Consider the following 19,850-nt stretch of genomic DNA (forward strand, 5'->3'; position numbering starts at 1 on the left):
CTCCGTGGGGAGAGTACATTGCACAGACAGAGATCCACTGCAGAAAAGACACATATTTGTGTTGCTGCCCTTCAGACCTTTCATGGATACACAAAGAAGCACCTCAGATGATTATCACAGGGTCTGGGACAGTTAATATGGGGAAAAGCCAGTGGCGTAGCGTGGGGGGTGCAGGGGGGGGCGGCCACACCGGGCGCAACATCTGGGGGGGGCACGCTCGCACTCGCAGCTCTCTGCCCCTACCTGGCTCACTCACTCTCTCTCACTGCAGTGCTGGCTGTGTGAATCCGATCCGAGCCACCGGGTTGCTGCCCACTGTGGAGGGGGTGGGTGCCAGGCGTGCGGTGCGGAGAGAGAGCGAGGGACTATCTGGGGGAGGGACAGTGCAGCGGCCGCCCAGCGCAGCGCTGAGCGCGGGAGAGAATCACACCAGACCAGACCAGGCAGCAGCAAGAAGAAGCTGGCAGCAGCGGCAGGTTAGGGGGCGCAAATTACTTGCCTTGCCCCGGGTGCTGACAACCCACGCTACGCCACTGGGAAAGGCAGTCCTTGAGGTGTTGTGGCTCTGAGCTGTTCCAGGCTTTATAGGTCACAACCAGCATATTGAATTGGGCCTGGAAACTAATTGGCAGTCATTGCAGTCGGGCCAAGATTAGTGTTATGTGTTCAAGCCATCTTGCCCTGGTGAGCAAACTGGCTGCTTAATTTTGCACCAGCTGAAGTTTCCAAACTTTCAGAGGCAGGCGTCCACATATAACATGTTGCAACAAGGCATTAATGTCTGTTTCAGTGCTTCTACCTTAGATACCAGGAATTTTAACTAGGAGATTTTTGCATCACCCTCCTCAAGCTTTCTTAGTTGCTTTACATAAGCATCTCAGAGCAATTTACAAATATAGTAAAATATGCAATGCCACTCATGACAAGCAAAGGAAAAAAGCAGAGCACAGTAATCAAATCATAAAACAATCATTCCAGCCCCTAACATAGGCCTTGCCATAGCAGATGGCCAAAGTTAGATCGAGAGATGGAAAGATATCACCAACTGCTTCAAAGAAAAGTTTAACACTTGGGAGAAGAAAATGTTGGTGCCGAGTGAGCTTCCCTGGGGAGACCATTCTGTGGATGGAGGCTGGTTCCTCGTGATCACCCTCTAGACAACTGCCTGCCCCTCATTCTGACTTCAGGACATGGGCAGGCTCATATAAGGGCCGGGAAGGTATTGAGGTCCTGAGTCATCTAAGGCTTTATAGGTGAATTAGGCTGGGAAACAAACTGGCAGTCCAGAACAGGTGTTAGAGATTTGGACTGTGCTATCCCAGTTAATAAGGGACGTGGTTGGTGCTGTGGGTTAAACCACAGAGCCTAGGTCTTGCTGATCAGAAGGTTGGCGGTTCAAATCCCTGCGATGGGGTGAGCTCCTGTTGCTCGGTCCCTGCTCCTGTCAACCTAGCAGTTCGAAAGCACGTCAAAGTGCAAGTAGATAAATAGGTACCGCTCCGGCGGGAAGGGAAACGGCTTTCCGTGTGCTGCTCTGGTTCGCCAGAAGCAGCTTAGTCATGCTGGCCACATGACCCGGAAGCTGTACGCCGGTACCCTCGGCCAATAAAGCGAGATGAGCACCGCAACCCCAGAGTTGGTCACGACTGGACCTAATGGTCAGGGGTCCCTTTACCTTTATCCCAGTTAATAATCTGACCACCGAATTTTGCATCAACTGCAGTTTCTGAACCATATCAAAAGGCGGACCTATATGTAACTGGAGTAATCCAGCTGTGAGGTTACTTGGTCATAGAACTCTGAAGCCAGGCTATGCCCAGCCATATTGGACCACCAGCTGAAGCTGGTGGAAGGTGCTGCACGCTGTTTAGACCACTAGTGTCTCCATTGACAGTGATGGATCAAAGGGTATATCTGTGCACCTGATCTTTCAGGGGAATTTCAACCCTAAAGTAGGCTGCATGCCACCTGTCCAGATCAAGGAACTGTTCTCTAACCATCTGTCTTGTCTGGATTGAGCCTCAGTTTTTGGCTGTCATCCAGTTCATTGCCACAACCAGACACCTGTTCAGCATGCGCTCTGCTACACCTGCTGAAGATTAAAATGGAGCCGTGTGTCACCAGCTTACCGATGACAACACACTCAAAAAGTCTGGGTGATCTCACCCAGCAGTTTCATGTATATTTAAATAGCATGGGGGATAAGACTTGAACCCTGTGGAACGCCATACTGAAGGCTCCATAAGACCAGGCAAAAATCACCCAGGATCACCTACTGAAGCTGGTTGCCTAAGTAGGAGCAGAGCAACCACTCCCCCTGTCTCTCTCCTGGCAAAGGTGATCTCAGTGCTATAGATTGAACCCTAGCTGAAATGGATCAGGATGGATAAAAATCAATGATTTAAAAAATAAATAAATCCGATTTTTAAAAATAAATAAGAGTTTTTAAAATAAAATGCTTTTGGAGGAAAAATCTTTCTTAAGTTAGTTTTCTATTTAAGTTACCATACTTTTCCGTGTATAACACGCCCCCGTATATAAGATACCCCCTATTTTTGGGGACTAAAATTAAGAAACGGGGGTGGGGGGAGGAATTACCCAGAGTTGTTGAGCTGAGCTTTTTTTGGGAGGAAATCACTCACCCACCTGGCCGCCAACACTCACAGCAGTGCACATCGCAGAAGCCGACAATAGCTGCAACAACAGCCAATCAACAGCAGCCCTTGCAGCCCTTGCTGCAGCCACCAATCAAATCCATCCTGAAATGGATCCAGAAATTTGGCATGTGTTTCAGTAGCCCATCCCCTTCATAACTGGAGGCTAGACTGATAGGAACAGGGCATTTCCATTGATGGTGCTTTTCTTTAGATGACCCTCACCAAGGAAGCTTAGGAGGCCATCTTTTCCCTTACTTTACAGTTAGGAGGTTTCAGAAGGTGAGGTATAATTCTGTTTTAATAGAAGTGGGAGATGGTTTTTGTACTTGGTTCATTTTTTAAATTGGGGTTTTTCATGGTAACTGCATTTTTGTAAGCTGCAGTGGCGCCCCATAGGCTATTTTGGCAGGGCTTAAATGCAAAAAATATGCTGGTGCTTTGTGACTAGCATCTGGGGCTAGTCCCGGTTGTATTGCTCAGTCTGCCTGGTTTACGGCAATAGTGTTGGCCCAAGGGATATGGGGTAGCTATAGTGGTGGGACTTGCGTCCCTCATTGTTCCATGCGTCCCTCATTTTTCCTGTCTAACCATGATCCCTCCTGTCTAACCATGATGCCTCCTGTCTAACCCTGGTGAAACTGTGTTATAGTGATGTGATGCTGCTTCATGCTTGCTGATTGAACGTAGCACAACAGCTACCTATATTGTATGAGCAGAAGGAGGCTTACTTGCATAAACAGAAGGAGGCCTAGCTTGTTCACGTGCCACATTGCTAACATAATCCTGTTCCCTGCCATCTGAAAAACTATTGTGCAAACAGCGTTGCATATTTCTGCAAAGCTGTGTTCCAATGACTTGCTGTTTAGAGGTACCTCAAACTTTGGATATAATTTTTGCTTCAGTATTTGGATTTCTTCCTTATTTGCTGGAACCTTGGGTGTAATGTGTAGTAAAACAAGAAGAATAAGCTCTACTTGCTTACTTTTGTCACACCATATTCTAACCCAAGTTAAAAACACACACAGCTTTCAAATGTTGGGGCTTTGCTGAAGCTCCAAAAGAAAGGATTGAGTCCTGAGAAGAATGCTAGGAGGAGGGGAGCCAGGTAAGGGGGAAAGGGTGGGGAATGAAGGTTCTCTAGAACTTGTTGCTTCCTCTGCCCACATACCAATCTTTCTTCAAGGCTGGTTGCTTTTAGGGAATCAATAGGTGCTGAAGCATGTAAAACTCTTATTTCTCTCTCTTTGATTGCTGGGTTCAGCAAAGAATCTGAACAGTTGGGAAGTGATGTTCTTGTCATAGCTTCCATGACTTACTGCAAGACATCATATGGAGGCCTGATGTGGAAATTGTCTCTGAGAGGTTGAAGCAGTGCAGAATATGGTGGTCAGGTTGTTAACCCAAACCCACAATAGTGAGTATATCTCCTGTGGACTTAAAATACTTTCACTGATGTCTAGCTTGTTTTCAGGCACAGTTCAGGGTTTGACCTATTACCTGATCCCACACCATTTATTGTAAGAACCACTTTTTTTAAAAAAATAAGAAGCTGCCTGTTAGATACAATATAAATTGGAGAGTTTCTTCTTGTCGTCCTGCTTTGCAAATTAGGCAGGTTGCTACCAAAGAGAAGGACCCTTTCCACATGTGCTTTCCACATGAATTTGGAGCATCTGTCTTTTAGGTGACGGGGAAAGTCCTTCATTCTTGCCCATGCTTCTGGTAGGCTGCTAGTTTTTATTGCTGCTTTGACTGTTGCTAGCTTGGTTTTGCATCTTGAGCGGTATGCTTTTTCCTGACAGCTCATATGTCTTTAGCACTGATTTGAATGATGTTTAAGGCATTATTATGAATTTTGTGAGCTGTCAGAAATCCTGTAGCAGTAGCTGTGGAAAAGGGGTTATTAAAAGAAGAAGACATAAGTATGATAGATAAAGTGCATTGACCCAAGATTTATGTGAACTTCTGTGGCACGCAACACTTTGAGACTTTCTAGATTGAATTAATTCTTTGAGGAAGGGTATTTCCTTTGCTTTGTTAAGGCCATGGTACTAATCTTTGTTTCTGATGCATTTATTTTTCTTCCTTAATGGGGTTGCAAACTTGTGCCATATTCTTTTTTTAAAAGAACCTCCAGTTTCGCTCAGTTACAGCAAAAGCAGTTTTGTGCAGTTGGCAAGGATAGGGGTTGTCACACTGTGGACTAGCTGGGCCTGAGAGAGATTGCGGCCAGGGGCCCCTTTTCTCTGAAAATAAAATAAATGATCACAAGGATTTGGCACAGTGTCAAATAGTTCACTTACTTATTTATGAGATTCTTATCCGTCCCTTCATGTTAAGGTCCCAGGGGCAGTTTGCAACAATATAATCAAACAATTAGAATGGTGTATACAATTACAAGAACAATTAAACCAATTCCAAGCGAAAAGAAGCACAGTATAGGTTAAACAACACAGCAGAGGTTGCCTCCACAAAAATTGCTGTTAAAGATCATGGGATAAAGGGTTGCATTTCCAGCATATGGTGGAAGCTAGACAACAAGCTTAAAGATTTTAGTACCCCTTCAGTAGGGCATTACGTTCCATGTGAAACATAGAATAGAATCATAGAAGCATAGAGTTGGAAGAGACCACAAGGGCCATCGAGTCCAACCCCCTGCCAAGCAGGAAACACCATCAGAGCACTCCTGACATATGGTTGTCAAGCCTCTGCTTAAAGACCTCCAAAGAAGGAGACTCCACCACACTCCTTGGCAGCAAATTCCACCGTCGAACAGCTCTTACTGTCAGGAAGTTCTTCCTAATGTTTAGGTGGAATCTTCTTCCTTGTAGTTTGGATCCATTGCTCTGTGTCCGCTTCTCTGGAGCAGCAGAAAACAACCTTTCTCCCTCCTCTATGTGACATCCTTTTATATATTTGAACATGGCTATCATATCACCCCTTAACAACATCAAGAAGAACAGAATGCAAAATGTGTGGCTTATATGAGTTCTTTCTGCTCTTTGCTGTGACAATGTGTAATTATGAGCTGGTTACCAAATGTCTAGCTTGCTGAGTTCACCTCATCCAGGACAGTTGGTTCTCCCATATTTGGAAGTATATATTGGCTGCTGATAGAAGCCTGGGCTGGATGATAGCTTACCCCTCCAGCTTCAGCTCCAAATATTGATTGGCAGTCTCTCTTCATTGTTAAATTCCGTATGATTTTTGAGGAAAGCCCTTGGTACTTGGGAGAGGGGTGCAAAAGAAGGTGCTTGGCATGTGTCAGGCACAGCATCACGTCAGCCACCTCATTGTGCACCCTTTACATCAGCCTTTCTCAACCTTGGGTCTCTCGATGTTGTTGGACTACAACTCCCATCATTCCTAGCCAGCAGGGCCAGTGGTAAGGGATGATGGGAGTTGTAGTTCAAGAACATCTGGGGATCCAGGTTTGAGAAAGGCTGCTTTACACTTAACAGTATTTTTAACAATGGTAACAGGGGAGCATGTCCAGAATGCCGTAGCATAGTATCTCTGAAACAGGCATATATTTTTTCACCAGCAAGTACTGCAATTAAGATACTACTCTGCCATATTCTTATTTCCTTCTTGGTTAATCTTTGCCAATGGATTCAATTGGCTACTCCTGTGGCAGAGCAACATCCTGTCCTTTCCCTTGCACACTGTACTGCAGGGTCAGTTCACCAGGCCTTTTCAGGACAGCAGCATCTGTCATCAGCTTTCTTTGCTTTTCAAAGGCTTGCCGCTGGGACTCTGTTTCAGTTCTCTTTTGTCACTGGACAGGCTGACACTATTTCCACTGAATGAGGACAAAACCTAGATGGAAGCTTTATCCTTACTACCGGGGTGGATACACACAGACAGACACACACACACACACACACACACACTTCCCCCCCCCCCAATTTTAGTGATCCCAGGTGTCAGTCTTTAAAAGTAACCGAAATGTCAATATAATATAAACATGCTTCATTTTATACTTCATTCTTAAAGCTTAATTTATGCCTCTATCATTCAGTGCGTGAGCGAGAGAAGCATTTATTTTATTTTAAAGCATTGATCATTACGAACATAGGTAGTTGAGCGTGCAGATTAGCAGGGTGAATTGCCTGCCTGGCATGAAGGTTGCGCATGTTGTCCGTCGCCAAGTTAGCAAGGGAGGTCGTCCTGGGGCAAAGTCCGAACTTGGGGGCAAATTCACACCAATGATAAGGGTAAATGCAGTTGCAAGGTCCTGGAAGCCAAATTTAGGTTGCTAGGTAGAATGCTGAAAGCCAGAACCTCCAAGGTATGCATGGATGAGACAGTGGTGCTAGGAGGAGGGGTTTGGATTTATTAGTCACTGGGGAACATTCTGGGGCAAGACAGGCCTGTACAAAAGTGATAAGCTCCACTTGAACTGGGCTTGGAGCAGACTGTTGGCATTTAAAATAAAATAGGTGGCATAGCAACGTTTAAACTGATTTGCAGCGAAAGGCAATGGGACCTGAGGCATGAAGATGATAAATGGGTGAATATTTAAATGGGGTGGCAGCAAACTCAGCACTGTGAGTGCCGGGGCGCAGGACAGTAATTCAGAGAAGCCAAAGCGCCGCAAATCAAAATGCAAGCACCAAAGATACTTCAAGAGCGAGACTCTGTGCAAGTGTTTATATGCTAATGCTAGAAGCTCCCAAGCCAAGATGGGTGAACTGTAGTGCTTGGTTTTAAAAGGTGGCATTGATATAGTTGGTATTACAGAAGCCTGGTGGAGCAGAGAAAACCAGTGGGAGACAGATATCTCTGGATGTAAACTCTACAGGAAGGGCAGAGAAGGATGTGTTGCTCTGTACATCCTGATCCTCAGGAGAGGTTTTTCGGGGAGTGTTGAAAGACAGTAGGAAAGTCAGTGTATGTGACTTTCAACTACTTTTCAACTATTTTTTCAATTGCGCTTTGACTGATTGTGATTCTTGCTTTAAAAAACAAAACAAAACAAAATAAAAGCATGAGTTCATTGGTCGACTGGTGCTTGGATTGCTCTTTAAATGTTCTTGAAGCATTTCTTGAAAGTGTCTCAGTAACCAACAGGCAGAAGGACTGTGGTCTACTTTCTGCCATCCCTGATTCTGAGTTACTTTTAAACTGACTCTGATAGTCTTGTGTGCATTTATCATTGTGAGTGTTACATGTCTTTCCGCAATATCATCAGTTGATTTTAACCACTTGTAAATCTGTTGTGTTTTATCCTCAAAAAATTATCTTTTACAGGAGAGGTCATCGCAGCTTTAACACTACTGAAGCAAAATATGGAATGGGTTTCACTGGTGACTGAATCCAGCCAAACAAACAGTATTGACAGTAGCTTGAAAATCACCAGTTAGCAGTTTCTTCACGCTCCAACACTGCACAGCACTTTCCAGAGAGAACTCATTGTGTGCAAGAAATCTGCTTTACAAATCTGTCCTGGTACCCTACAGCTTTGTCTGGTTAAACACTTACAGAAGGCGAAAGAGAACCCGGAGAAACATGGAGGAATACCTGTGGATGGTTATTGTTGGTTTTATAATTGCTTTTATTTTGGCATTCTCGGTTGGGGCAAATGATGTTGCCAATTCTTTTGGTACTGCCGTGGGCTCTGGTGTGGTTACTTTGCGCCAGGCCTGCATTCTTGCTTCAATTTTTGAAACGACTGGCTCAGTGTTACTAGGAGCAAAAGTAGGCGAAACGATTCGTAAAGGTATCATTGATGTGAACCTGTACAACAGCACTGTGGAACTACTGATGGCAGGAGAGGTCAGCGCAATGGTTGGTGAGTAACTTTCGTTTTATATTCAATGTCAGTTTTTTCAAGCAGTTTTGTGCTTTTCCAGTCCTGTCAAGAAATGTCACCAAAGCCTTTTGACAAATAGTAATACAGCAGCTTGAGTCTTGGACACTAATATTTCTGAATGTGCAAATTTGCTTTTCGCTATTGTTAGGAACTGCCAGGGTTGATGTAGAATCTACCCTATATAGATGTTTCACTGCTGAACTCTCAACCATGCTTAAGAATCTGGGACCTGGTGATCCCTCTCTTCCCCTGTACAAATTCCACCAGCTCTCCCCCCCCATTGGTACCACAAATGACTGAAGATTATTCTAACCAGGTTCATCTTAAACAGAATATCAAACAAGGGTTTAAAGATAACTAAAAGAATCTGGTTAGCATTGGCTACAGATAAAATCAGTGCTGTCATGGTGAGAAGGAACTTTCATGCCCTTTGCTGCTTCTTTATTAACCAAGATTAAAGGATTGGGGATGCTAACATCTGCTTCAGTTCTTAGCAAGGCTGCTAGCCTTTTATTACTTCAGTAGAAATATACCATGTGCATTGTACTGCATATAACACCAACCTATCAAAATAAATGCTTGTGTTTATTTTGACATGGGTGTTGAAATTGTGTGCAAGAACAGAGAAAGATGACACGATTGTGCAGTTTTCAAAAGGATGATCTTAATAGGATGGCAAAAGAGGTTTTTTGGTAGCCCCCTGCCCCCGGCCCAATCCAAAATAAAGCTCAGGAGCAAAAGAGTTTCCATAGCTTGTGGTCTCACTGTCTCATGCCAGTTTGGAGATATGTGATGTTCCAACAAAATACATGAAGGGAAAGGGTGAAGAATAGAAAGAGTTGGATAAGTCCAGCTGTCACCTCTCTGGACTGGCTAATAAATTAATGGCTCCTACTTCCACAGAAAAAAATCTCATCTGCTCTGAAAAAATAAGATGCTTGATCAGTGTGATGCAGCTTCATTTGCTCTTCTTTAAACTTCTAGCTGTTTCGTTTGCATTTATAACCAGACAGGATGGCAATTTTGTATGTTAATTATGCACACTTGATTGAAAAGCCCATTAGATCCTACTCTTTGTCCCTGGGATCTAGCGGACGTTCTTGTATACACTCTAGAAATCAAAGGCCTAACTAATATTGGATGATCATATATCAGCTTATTAAGCCGAAACATGTGTGGGTCTTTTGCCCACACAGGCAGCCTCTTTGCTCAAACTACAAAAAAACCAAGAAGCCTCTGTTATCCATAGTTTGCTCTTTTGTCTGAAATGAGAATCTTTGGTTACCAGTTTCAGAACACGTCAAGATAAACCGCTGTTTGAAGTTGGTTTTCCCATCCTGGCTTGTTCTGAAGCTGGGACCCGTATTTTCCCAGTTCAGATGAAATGTGGAGCTATTGCTACTAAAAGACTTGTGCACATTTCTTCTTAGTAAGCTGAAGTAATATTCATCTGAACTGGCTCATTGGTTTGCATATGTAAATCCTTATCAGGATTGGCTCCCACTGTGCCTGGGATCACAGTTTCACTGGTTATTAGGATGCTCTCACCTTCCCTTCTCCTGTTAGTCAGAAGTCACATCCTCTTGACTCCTTGCTGTGCACAGAGAATGCCAAAATGAACACCGGGATATAGTTCTTGAGAGCTGCTGTCACGCGGGATGATACGCTTTCTGTCTCTCAAATTGCAAGTCCTAGATTCTTCTGTACAAGTGCATTTTTTCTCTTCCTGTTTATAGAGAAGACCTTGTGCTGGCAGCTAACTGTCAATATTGCTTGCTCTGCTTCTGATTGGCTCCACCAAATCTCACAAGATTATGGACACCTGACATAGATGCAGGGAAACGATATTGCCTAAGCAGCCCAGTCAGATGAGTGGGGTACAAGTCTTCTTCTTCTTCTTCTTCTTCTTCTTCTTCTTCTTCTTCTTCTTCTTCTTCTTCTTCTTCTTCTTCTTCTTCTTCTTCTTCTTGAAAAAGAGGTGCCAGAACTCACCATGAATGCCTCTCACACTAGAGCCAGTGTGGTGTAGTGGTTAAGAGCAGTAGACTCGTAATCTGGTGAACCGGGTTTGCGTCTCCACTCCTCCACATGCAGCTGCTGGGTGACCTTGGGCTAGTCACACTTCTTTGAAGTCTCTCAGCCCCACTCACCTCACAGAGTGTTTGTTGTGGGGGAGGAAGGGAAAGGAGAATGTTAGCTGCTTTGAGACTCCTTAGGGTAGTGATAAAGCGGGCTATCAAATCCAAACTCCTCCTCCTCCTCCTCCTCCTCCTTTTCCTCCTCCTCCTCCTCCTCCTCCTCCTCCTCCTCCTCCTCCTCCTCTTCTTCTTCTTCTCCTTCTCCTCCTCCTCCTCCTCCTCCTCCTGTTCTCTTATAATGGCAGTGGCACCCACCTGAGAGCTGAGTTCTGACTGAAAACAAGCCCTGGCTACACCACACGCAGTAGCACATGCACTAAATAACTAGTGAAACTGTGATCCTGGGCAGTGTGGATGGAGGTCCTGGACTGCCCAGACAACAAGACCCCCCTCTCAGCCTTGCTGATGTGGTCCAAAGGAAAGCAGAGCAATATGTTTGACACCTGCTTGGCTGCAGGAGCTGTCGGAATGAGGCGTACAAGGTGCCATCCAACCATCTTAGGGACTCCACACCTGGTTTGTGTAGGGTTTACTCCTTAGCCTTTTCTTCTCCTGAAGACATCCCACAAGGTGGTGGATGTTGAGGATCAGATTTTTCCTTCTCCTAGTTTGGCGAGCCCCATCTGCCCCTCACTTCCCTCTACAGCATGTTCAGAAAACACCTTCTTGACCTTTGGGCCTGCTATTGGTCTCGTCCGCTCAATCCACTGGAGCCTGTTTTTGCATGCAGGGGAAGTCCCTAACTCACCAAGGGTTTAAGACCCATCAGCTATCCTCACCTGGCTTGCTGGCCAGTTGAAGCCATCCCCAGGGTGCGGCCACATACTGACAGCTTTTAAGAGCCACAGGTGAGAGGTGAGTGCAGGGTGGGGACTAAAGCAGGACAAACTACCCCAGAAGGAGCACAATGTGTCCCTCACCTGAGGGTACCACCCCTCGCCAGAAAAACTTGAAGTGTGGTTTTCGGAAAAGTGACTTCCTGTCCTATTGTTCGGATTCCCTTTCCCTGCACTTTCCATTGGGGGAATCCTGCACATTTTACTGGCAAGCTGAGAGGGCAGGGCATATGACCACACCATTTTCTGTCCCCTCTCAGTATCAGGTTATTGTGTCTCCCTCTCCTTGATCCATGTGCAAAGCTTCTCCCCTCAATGAGCCTCTTTTGCACCCTTCCCCGGCTTCACCGTTCCCCTGGAACTTGGCAGCAGTAGCTTTAAGAGCCTTTGCAACTGCAGTCACCAGCTCTGACCCTACAAATATGTTCCAAATACTACCCGGTCGGCCAGATTCTGCAGATTTTCAAGGAACAAGTTTTGTTTTGTGAGCTGGTTAGGTAGAAACGCTGGAATGGATTTTTGTGTGGTGTTGAAAACAAATAAAAAACCAAATTCCTAGACTGAGTACGGGTGCATAAGCACCACATTCCTCCATCCTAAGTGTGTAGCAAGAAAACAGGGTGGAGTGGGTGGAGAAAGAACAAAAATTGCATAGTTTCTAAGAAAGTTGAAAGGGGCTGTGTCTAGTTTCAACATAGAATTTTGGGGCTTGTGTGTACGCAAGATGAACAGTCACCTACTAGTCCTAGCCCTTGATTTCAAACGTGAACGGCTGTTGGAGACTGCAGTTTCTCATTAATATTTGGAGGGAAGTACAATCTGCATGTGCTCAGAGCCTGAGTTTAGCTCATTTCTGATGGTCACCTGTTGGTCACCATAGGCAACCAAATGAGTAATTACTTACTTATTTTCTCTACTTTTAAAAAAATAACTGGATAATCCTGAGATTTTATTGGGATTGGAATACAGGAGATCCAGCCAGTCAAACATTGTTGTTTGGCTACTTTGTTGAGTATGACCTGGTTCGCACATCCCCGTATTTGGTAGTTTTTAACGTTTGATGTTTTGCTGTGTTTTTATTATGGTGGAGTAACTGGGGCAATCCAGTCAGATGGGCTAGGTGTAAGTAATTTCTTACTGTATTATTATTATTATTATTAAGCACACTGGTGCACACTGATGAAATTGTGGACACTTTGCTCTATTCATCCTGTTGCTGCACTGCTAATAATCAAGTAATGTTATGACTTGTGCTGTCTGAACCTGGTTTGTTCTTTTCCAAATAAACCACAAAGAACAAATCCTGACTTACGCTCAAGGTTTGAAGGAAAATGAACGATGAGATTGAGTTTGGGTTACATAACAAGCTAGACTATAGCTTTTTTACATTCAACCACAGTTTATTTTAACTATGGCTTATTGTGATGTACGAACCAGGTCTATGTGTAGATTTGGTCTCAAATATTCTGTGAATACAAAAACACTGCTTTTCATTGTTTCACAACCTTGTAAAAGGCGATTAGTGCACACATGCAGGTATATTCTGCCGTCCCCGCCCCACCGCACAATGATCATTCAAATGCCCAACACAAGCATTCCTAACTGGAAATACAGAGGTCTGAATGCCAGAGGCATGCAGTTTGTTAACTTGTGCATTTAGTAATATTGAAAACACTTTCTGTCATTCTGGCCAGGTGACAATTTAAGGTGCACTTGTGTATGTCATTGTCCTGTGCTCGTGAAGAGAACTGCCCATCTCATTTCAAGGCAGCATGTGGATTATTTGAAAAAAGGCTTAGCTGAGTCAATGTTGGATAGCTGATCATAAGCAAATCTGCACTCATAACAGCAGTAAATATTTTCTAGTTTCAGCTTCGCTGCATGTATGAGATCCACAATTTTTTAGCACTGCTTCATTGAAGAATCTAAGATCTGTGGCTTCCAAGGGGAACTTTTAAACCGGTCCATCCATGTGTCTCCCTTTTGGAATGCATTCCTCATGTAGGGCTCAGGGTTGCTTAGTTAGGCTATTCTTAGCCTAAAACAAGTCAATCAAAGGCCTAAATTACGCAGCAGGTGGCTTCACTTTGTGGCTTGGAAGGTAGGCCTCAGCTAGGAATAGAAAAGTAAGTAGTTTAGGAACGGAGCGCCAGGAAAGAATTAGTTTTATTCATTGGCTTCCTAAAGGAAGTTGTATGTGGTGCTAATGGCTCGCTCTTAAAAGCAGAATAGATAGGCTCTTCTGGAAGGGAAATTGGGTAAGAGCTTTACCGCTTATAAAGTAATAAATCTTGCTCTGGGCTGTACATGCAACGGCAACTTGCACTGTGCCGCTTTGTGGAGAATTAATTTGGCAAGCCTCAGCGGGAACTTCATTAGGAACCGGACGCTGAGGGCCTCACACTTTGAAGCTGGCACCTACGTCTACAGGTGCATGACAGTCCTGCCGAATCTGTTAAAGCACAACTTCAGCTTCAGCTTCCCATACATATATTTTAGCTTGCCTAGCGCTTGATAAACCTCCTGTTCCTACATCCCTGGGCATGCAGCAAAACAAGAGCTTCACCATCCTAGCTGGTGGGCTCTGTTCATCTTGGTAGGTCATAAACTGTGAGGGTTTTTTTATCATTTGCATCTACTGTTATTAATGTTTGAGGGGCAAGTGGCAAGATTGGGGTGTGTGTATTTTTCAATATATTGCGGCATTCTATGATTTTTTTGGGGGTGGGTGTGCTATAGATCATAAATTATATCTTATAAAAATACAATCACCCAGGAAGCTAACATCTGGACCAATATCCTCTTGTTTAAAGAGCACGACTCCAGCATACATTCGTGCCCTTTTAACAGACTGGTAAATTTTCCATTCCAGGTTTTATGCACTCTGATGCTCTTGACAGGGATGATGCAGAGCTAGTACTGAGAGGAATGGATAAATCTTACTAATAAAGCAGTTTTCTTGGCTAAATTTCTGAAAAGTTCAGTTCTATAGCCGAATTATTAACATCTCTCCAGCTAAAGGTACTTTGGTGCCAAAGGAGAACTTGACACATTAAAAAAAGCCCCCCAAAAACCTTGGTTTGAATCTAATGGGGAATATAAATTTTGCGTTCTTTTAAAAATTAAACAGCAAGTGAAAATATAAAATCACATCAAATCGTTTTCCATTTTCTTTTTCTCTGCATATTGTTCAACACAGAACAAATAAAGATTGTTAAGATTGTAGACGGCCATTGGAAACTTCACCTGTTTTGATAGCTTGCTCTTTCTCTAAAGGACTTGTGCGTATTCCTTCACTTGCAAGACTATCCAGGCACCTTAGAATTCTATTAGTCCAGGTTTCTAAATTGCTATTCCTTGTCCTGTTTTGGAGATTGAAAGCTTAGAATGTAGTGAAGGGGAGCTGAACGGATAGGCTGCAAATGACAGTGTAGCAAAAAACCCATTATTCTACTGCAGTACTGGGCTAACATGCGTTAAATAGGGCAGAGGTTCATTAAGGCAAAAGAAGCATTGTGGCCTTTATGCAGTTTAAATCTATTAGGAATACGATTTGTAATGCAAAATAAATAGAAGCAGTGTTGGAGAAAGCTTGTACTTGAGCTCTGTAATCCTTTCCAGAAATGTTTTGTGACCGTCTATGAGCAAAAATATGCCGAAAGGCTGGGTTGGTGTGCCCTCAAACAAGAATGCTAACAGAAGTGTTTGGCCATTAATATTTATCCTAATTATTTTGTCCCCGCTTTAACTTTTAGGCTCAGCTGTTTGGCAGCTGATAGCATCGTTCTTGAAGCTCCCGATCTCTGGAACTCACTGCATTGTCGGCGCCACTATTGGATTCTCATTAGTTGCAATCGGCACAAAAGGAGTTCAATGGATGGAGCTTGTCAAGATTGGTAATTGACATTTCCTTTTATTTGTGAAGGTTTGTGTACAAACATGCATTGACCGAAAATAGCAGTATAGAAACATGATCTTACAATTTTGCTATACTTTTGTTTGGGAGCTATAGCCAAATGATTTTGCAAACCTTAGTTTGATATCCTGGTTTGGAGGGCTTCCTGGTCAGTGTAATTGGCCAGTTTGGACATAATAGCAAATTACAGGTTGATTAGACCCAGAATAAACGTATTAGGGAAAGAGGCTGAGCTCATGGCAGTCTCTGTTTCTGTAGTAGGATGACATTCTTTCACAACAAAGGGTTGGGCTGTGACCAAAGAAAAAAGAAAAAAAGTTTTATCTCTGGAAATGACAAACATTACAGTGGTACCTCGGGTTAAGTACTTAATTCGTTCCGGAGGTCCGTTCTTAACCTGAAACTGTTCTTAACCTGGAGCACCACTTTAGCTAATGGGGCTCCTGCTGCCGCCGCGCCGTCGGAGCACGATTTCTGTTCTCATCCTGAAGCAAAGTTCTTAACCCGAGGTACTATTTCTGGGTTAGCGGAGTCTGTAACCTGAAGCGTATGTAACCCGAGGTACCACTGTATCTCACATGCCCTGGGATCTGATTTCCCTACCAGATTTGGAGATCTCCCCTGATTCTTCCCATTCCTGTAATCCTAGTTAGCCCTAATTCAGATGGCTGAAGTAGAATCCCTCTTCAAGTCGTGGTTTTACAGCATAGTTTCAAGCAGTCCTGATACCACAGTATCTGAACTGAGGTTAATTATGGTTAAACCATATCAAATCACAGAAGGGAGGAAGAAGCATGCAAGTGCCCCAAAGTACAGTTTGGAAATTGGGTTCCGTGAGGTCTGGACTGAGCTAATGTGCACTTTAAATACTGACGTGGAGAGAGATAACAGAGCTGTTATGGCTGCTTTCCTGGGACCACTGGAAGTCAAGCTCTGGTTTCACGTCTGTTTTATTTCTCGGTTTTTAAATCCATCCAAAAAGTTATGTGAGAATTGATAGCTTTACATTTCTAATTAAAGTGATCACAGCTAATTTTTCAAAGCTTAATGTGCTGTGCATGCTTGTTGGGGACATGCACATTTCTTAATCTCTCCAGAGCTGACCTAAAGTAGAACTAATTTATTTTTAATTCAGTGAATTTGTGCCGAAAAATAACACAAATTTAAATGACACCTGAAGCTGTGGTGTTCCAAAGTAATCTGTGTTGGTGTTAGACCATCATTAGGGGCATAACCATGGTTTTTCCTACTGCGTTCAGCAGAATGTTCTTTGTATTTCAAAAGACATACAGAACAGGCATGATAGCAGTCATTCTTAAAAACTTGAGTTTTTCTCACGAATTAAACTTTTGTAACTCCCTTGTGTAGTTTGGGACTTGCAAAAATGCTCAATTCTCTCTTAAATGCCAATGTTATCTATAGAGTATCCCAGTACTGAGTTGAATGATTTTTCTATCATCACTGTCTCGTTTCTATAGATTTTTATTTTTCAAATAATGGGTGAGTGGGTGAGGAGATGCAATTTTTACGTTCACTTTAACAGCTGGTAAGCCTTTCAGGGAAAAATATGCTAAATATCCAGCTAAAAATATTCCCTTCTCATGCAATTTCGCACAAAGCACATTGAAATCAATGAGACTTAAACATGCCTAATTCCAGGAGGATTGTGAGTTGGCGCACAATTTTTTCTTCTAACCTGTATGCCAACTTTTTTTGCAGTATCCAAGATCAATAAAAAATAGACGTGCATTGTCAAAAGCTTATAATATTTTTATTGGATAGGATTTTAGCACAATTGTAAATTATGTATTTTCAATCTTTTCTTCTTGTTTTGCCTTTATTCAGTTGCTTCTTGGTTTATCTCCCCATTGTTATCTGGTATGATGTCTGGTGTGCTGTTTCTGCTGATTAGATTCTTCATCTTAAATAAGGTTAGTGGCGAAATTTGTGCTTCCTGTTTTTGTTGCCGGTAAGACTGTAATGTAAGTGACAAATAGACTTTGCTGTTCTTCACTGCCAGCTACCCACCACATACTCAAAATGCACTCCAGAGGCTGTCATATGCCCTATTCCCTTAGTAATCTCAGTGCCTGTAGATTTTCTTTAAAGTCTGCAGAAGGTACAGTGGTGCCCCGCAAGACGAACGCCTCGCAAGACGAAAAACCCGCTAGACGAAAGGGTTTTCCGTTTTGGAGGCGCTTCGTAAAACGAATTCCCCTATGGGGTTGCTTCGCAAGACGAAAAAAACTTGCATCCCCCCGCGGGTTTTTTTCGCTTTTTTCGCCCTTTTCTTAAGCCGCTAAGCCGCTTATCAGCTGTTCCGCTGATAAGCCGCTTAACAGCTGATCGCTGGAAGCCGCTTGACAGCTGTAGCGCTAATCTGCTAAGCTGTCAATGGGCTTGCTTCGCAAGACGAAAAAACCGCTACACGAAGAGCCTCACGGAACGGATTAATTTCGTCTTGCGAGGCACCACTGTACATTTACTTATTCATGTTTCAAAATGTAGTTCAAGAATGCTAGGTTCATCTTGAAATGGCTTGATATTCATGCAAGTTATGAGTTCCTAGGGTTCCGTTGGGTTCTAGTGTTCCACCAAAAATGGAAGTCAAGGTGTTAGTGTGTAAATGAGGCTGGATTATTACTAATGGTTCTTAATGGATTATGTGGATCAAAGTAAACAGGTTGCAGTGTGGTACACAGGTGATAGGGGGCAAAACCTGCCCCAGGCAGTGGAGTCGCCCCAAGGAGATTCAGCCCTCATTTTATTTTGTTCCCCATTTTATTTACTCCCATGTAATCAAATCACTCTGTTCACTTATTTCAGGGAACAGTAAAGGGGTTTTTTGTGGGGGCAGAACCCATTTGCTACCCCAATATTGGTTCAGCCTCCACTAAGTGGTACTGTTTGTGATGTGTCACTGTGCACAGAGATGCATTCCTACACATAACATGCATCTTCCCAGTAAATAGGCGCACCCTCCATACATCACCTGCTACAGTCACTAGCATTTTCTAATGTCATTGTTTTTGGGTTTTTCCCGAATTTTTTTTATTGCTTTTCAACATTTATCACAAAATAACATGACAAATTACACAACGAAGAAAAAACACACACACCACACTATAATAAACTAAACACACAAGAAAAAAAGATTGTCTCTTCAAATATCCAACTTCCTTGAATCCCCTCTAACTGAATTTCATTATATCACCTTTATAACAGTTCTCCAAGTTCATATTTCTAATAATATTAACTCCTTTCATTTACTAACCTCTTTTCCTTTATTAATATTCTAATCCATAATATTTACTACCACGTATCCTTATTCTACCCCTAAGCCTATTTGTCACTTCCAAGGATTTTCTATTTATCTAATGTCATTGTTAAAATGGGTTTTGGGATGGCTGCCCCGTTGTTTTGCCTTTTGAAATTTAAATTGTTCAGTGGCAGTCAAGACACCCAGGACATAATTTTAATCAGATGCACCATGTGTTCGAAGAGCAAAATTATTAAGTTTAGTAAATGGTTAAAATATTGAGCTCCCATCGTGTAAGGTTCTCAGGAAAGATGCAGACATTTTGTAAAGCCCTAAAGGGACTCAAATCAGTCATGAGGTTTCAGTAGCCTGTGCTAAGGACATCGGCACTCAAGTGATAAATTCATGGGTTCTAATTATGGAATTTGAATTTGCCTGAAAGCCAATGGTGTTTTGAAATTAGAGAGTGACATGCATAAGTCGAAATGACAGTAGGTTGCATGTCTAGCCCTCTTCTGGACTAGATCTGTCCCCAGAAGCAAATGTATGGGAGGAGAGCTGAAAGAAAACACATCATTTTGCTTCTTACTCCCACTGATCATGAGTTGCCATTTCTCACTTTCCCAGTCCCTTTTTTCTTATTTTAATATTGCAGAGAGCTAACAAGGACTCTGGAATAACTCTAAAACTGAAACGTAATACACAGCTACAAGCTGTAGAGGATAACAAATATATGCCACTGTTTGTGCATGGCTTCTCTCTGTTGACTAAATAAAGAAAAGTTTATCAACTGCACCTACAATTCAGAGTCTGAAACCGTTCTATTCGTTGCTGAGTTGCTTTAGGTGTGGGCATCTGTCTAGCAGCGTTGAAGCACCCAGAGATCAGTGTGTGCTTTCAGCACTGAAATGCAACCCATTTTAGTGGAACACTGCTACAGTGGTGCCCCGCAAGATGAACGCCTCGCAAGACGAAAAACCCGCTAGACGAAAGGGTTTTCCGTTTTGGAGGCGCTTCGCAAAACGAATTCCCCTATGGGGTTGCTTCGCAAGACGAAAAAAATCTTGCATCCCCCCGCGGGTTTTTTCCGCTTTTTCCGCCCTTAAGCCGCTAAGCCGCTTATCAGCTGTTCTGCTGATAAGCCGCTTAACAGCTGATCGCTGGAAGCCGCTTGGCAGCTGTAGCGCTAATCCGCTAAGCTGTCAATGGGCTTGCTTCGCAAGACGAAA

At 43.2% G+C, this 19,850-nt stretch overlaps 1 protein-coding gene across 10 annotated transcripts in view; it reads left to right on the forward strand.

Moving 5' to 3' along the window:
* SLC20A2 (solute carrier family 20 member 2) overlaps window positions 1-19,850 on the forward strand; it is a 90,641-nt gene that overhangs the window by 40,283 nt on the left and 30,508 nt on the right. For all 10 annotated transcript variants that reach the window (XR_014162172.1, XR_014162173.1, XM_081884027.1 and 7 more), the window contains exons 2-4: window positions 7,911-8,451; window positions 15,202-15,342; window positions 17,208-17,293. Coding sequence is in view for 8 of the 10 variants with exons in the window: in XM_081884027.1 (XP_081740153.1) it covers window positions 8,169-8,451; window positions 15,202-15,342; window positions 17,208-17,293 (510 nt within the window). In the remaining 2 variants the exon portion in view is untranslated. The remainder of the gene's footprint in view (window positions 1-7,910; window positions 8,452-15,201; window positions 15,343-17,207; window positions 17,294-19,850) is intronic.

Source organism: Podarcis melisellensis (genome assembly GCF_964234715.1).
Source record: "Podarcis melisellensis genome assembly, chromosome: 13".
Classification (NCBI taxonomy): Eukaryota; Metazoa; Chordata; class Lepidosauria; order Squamata; family Lacertidae; genus Podarcis; species Podarcis melisellensis.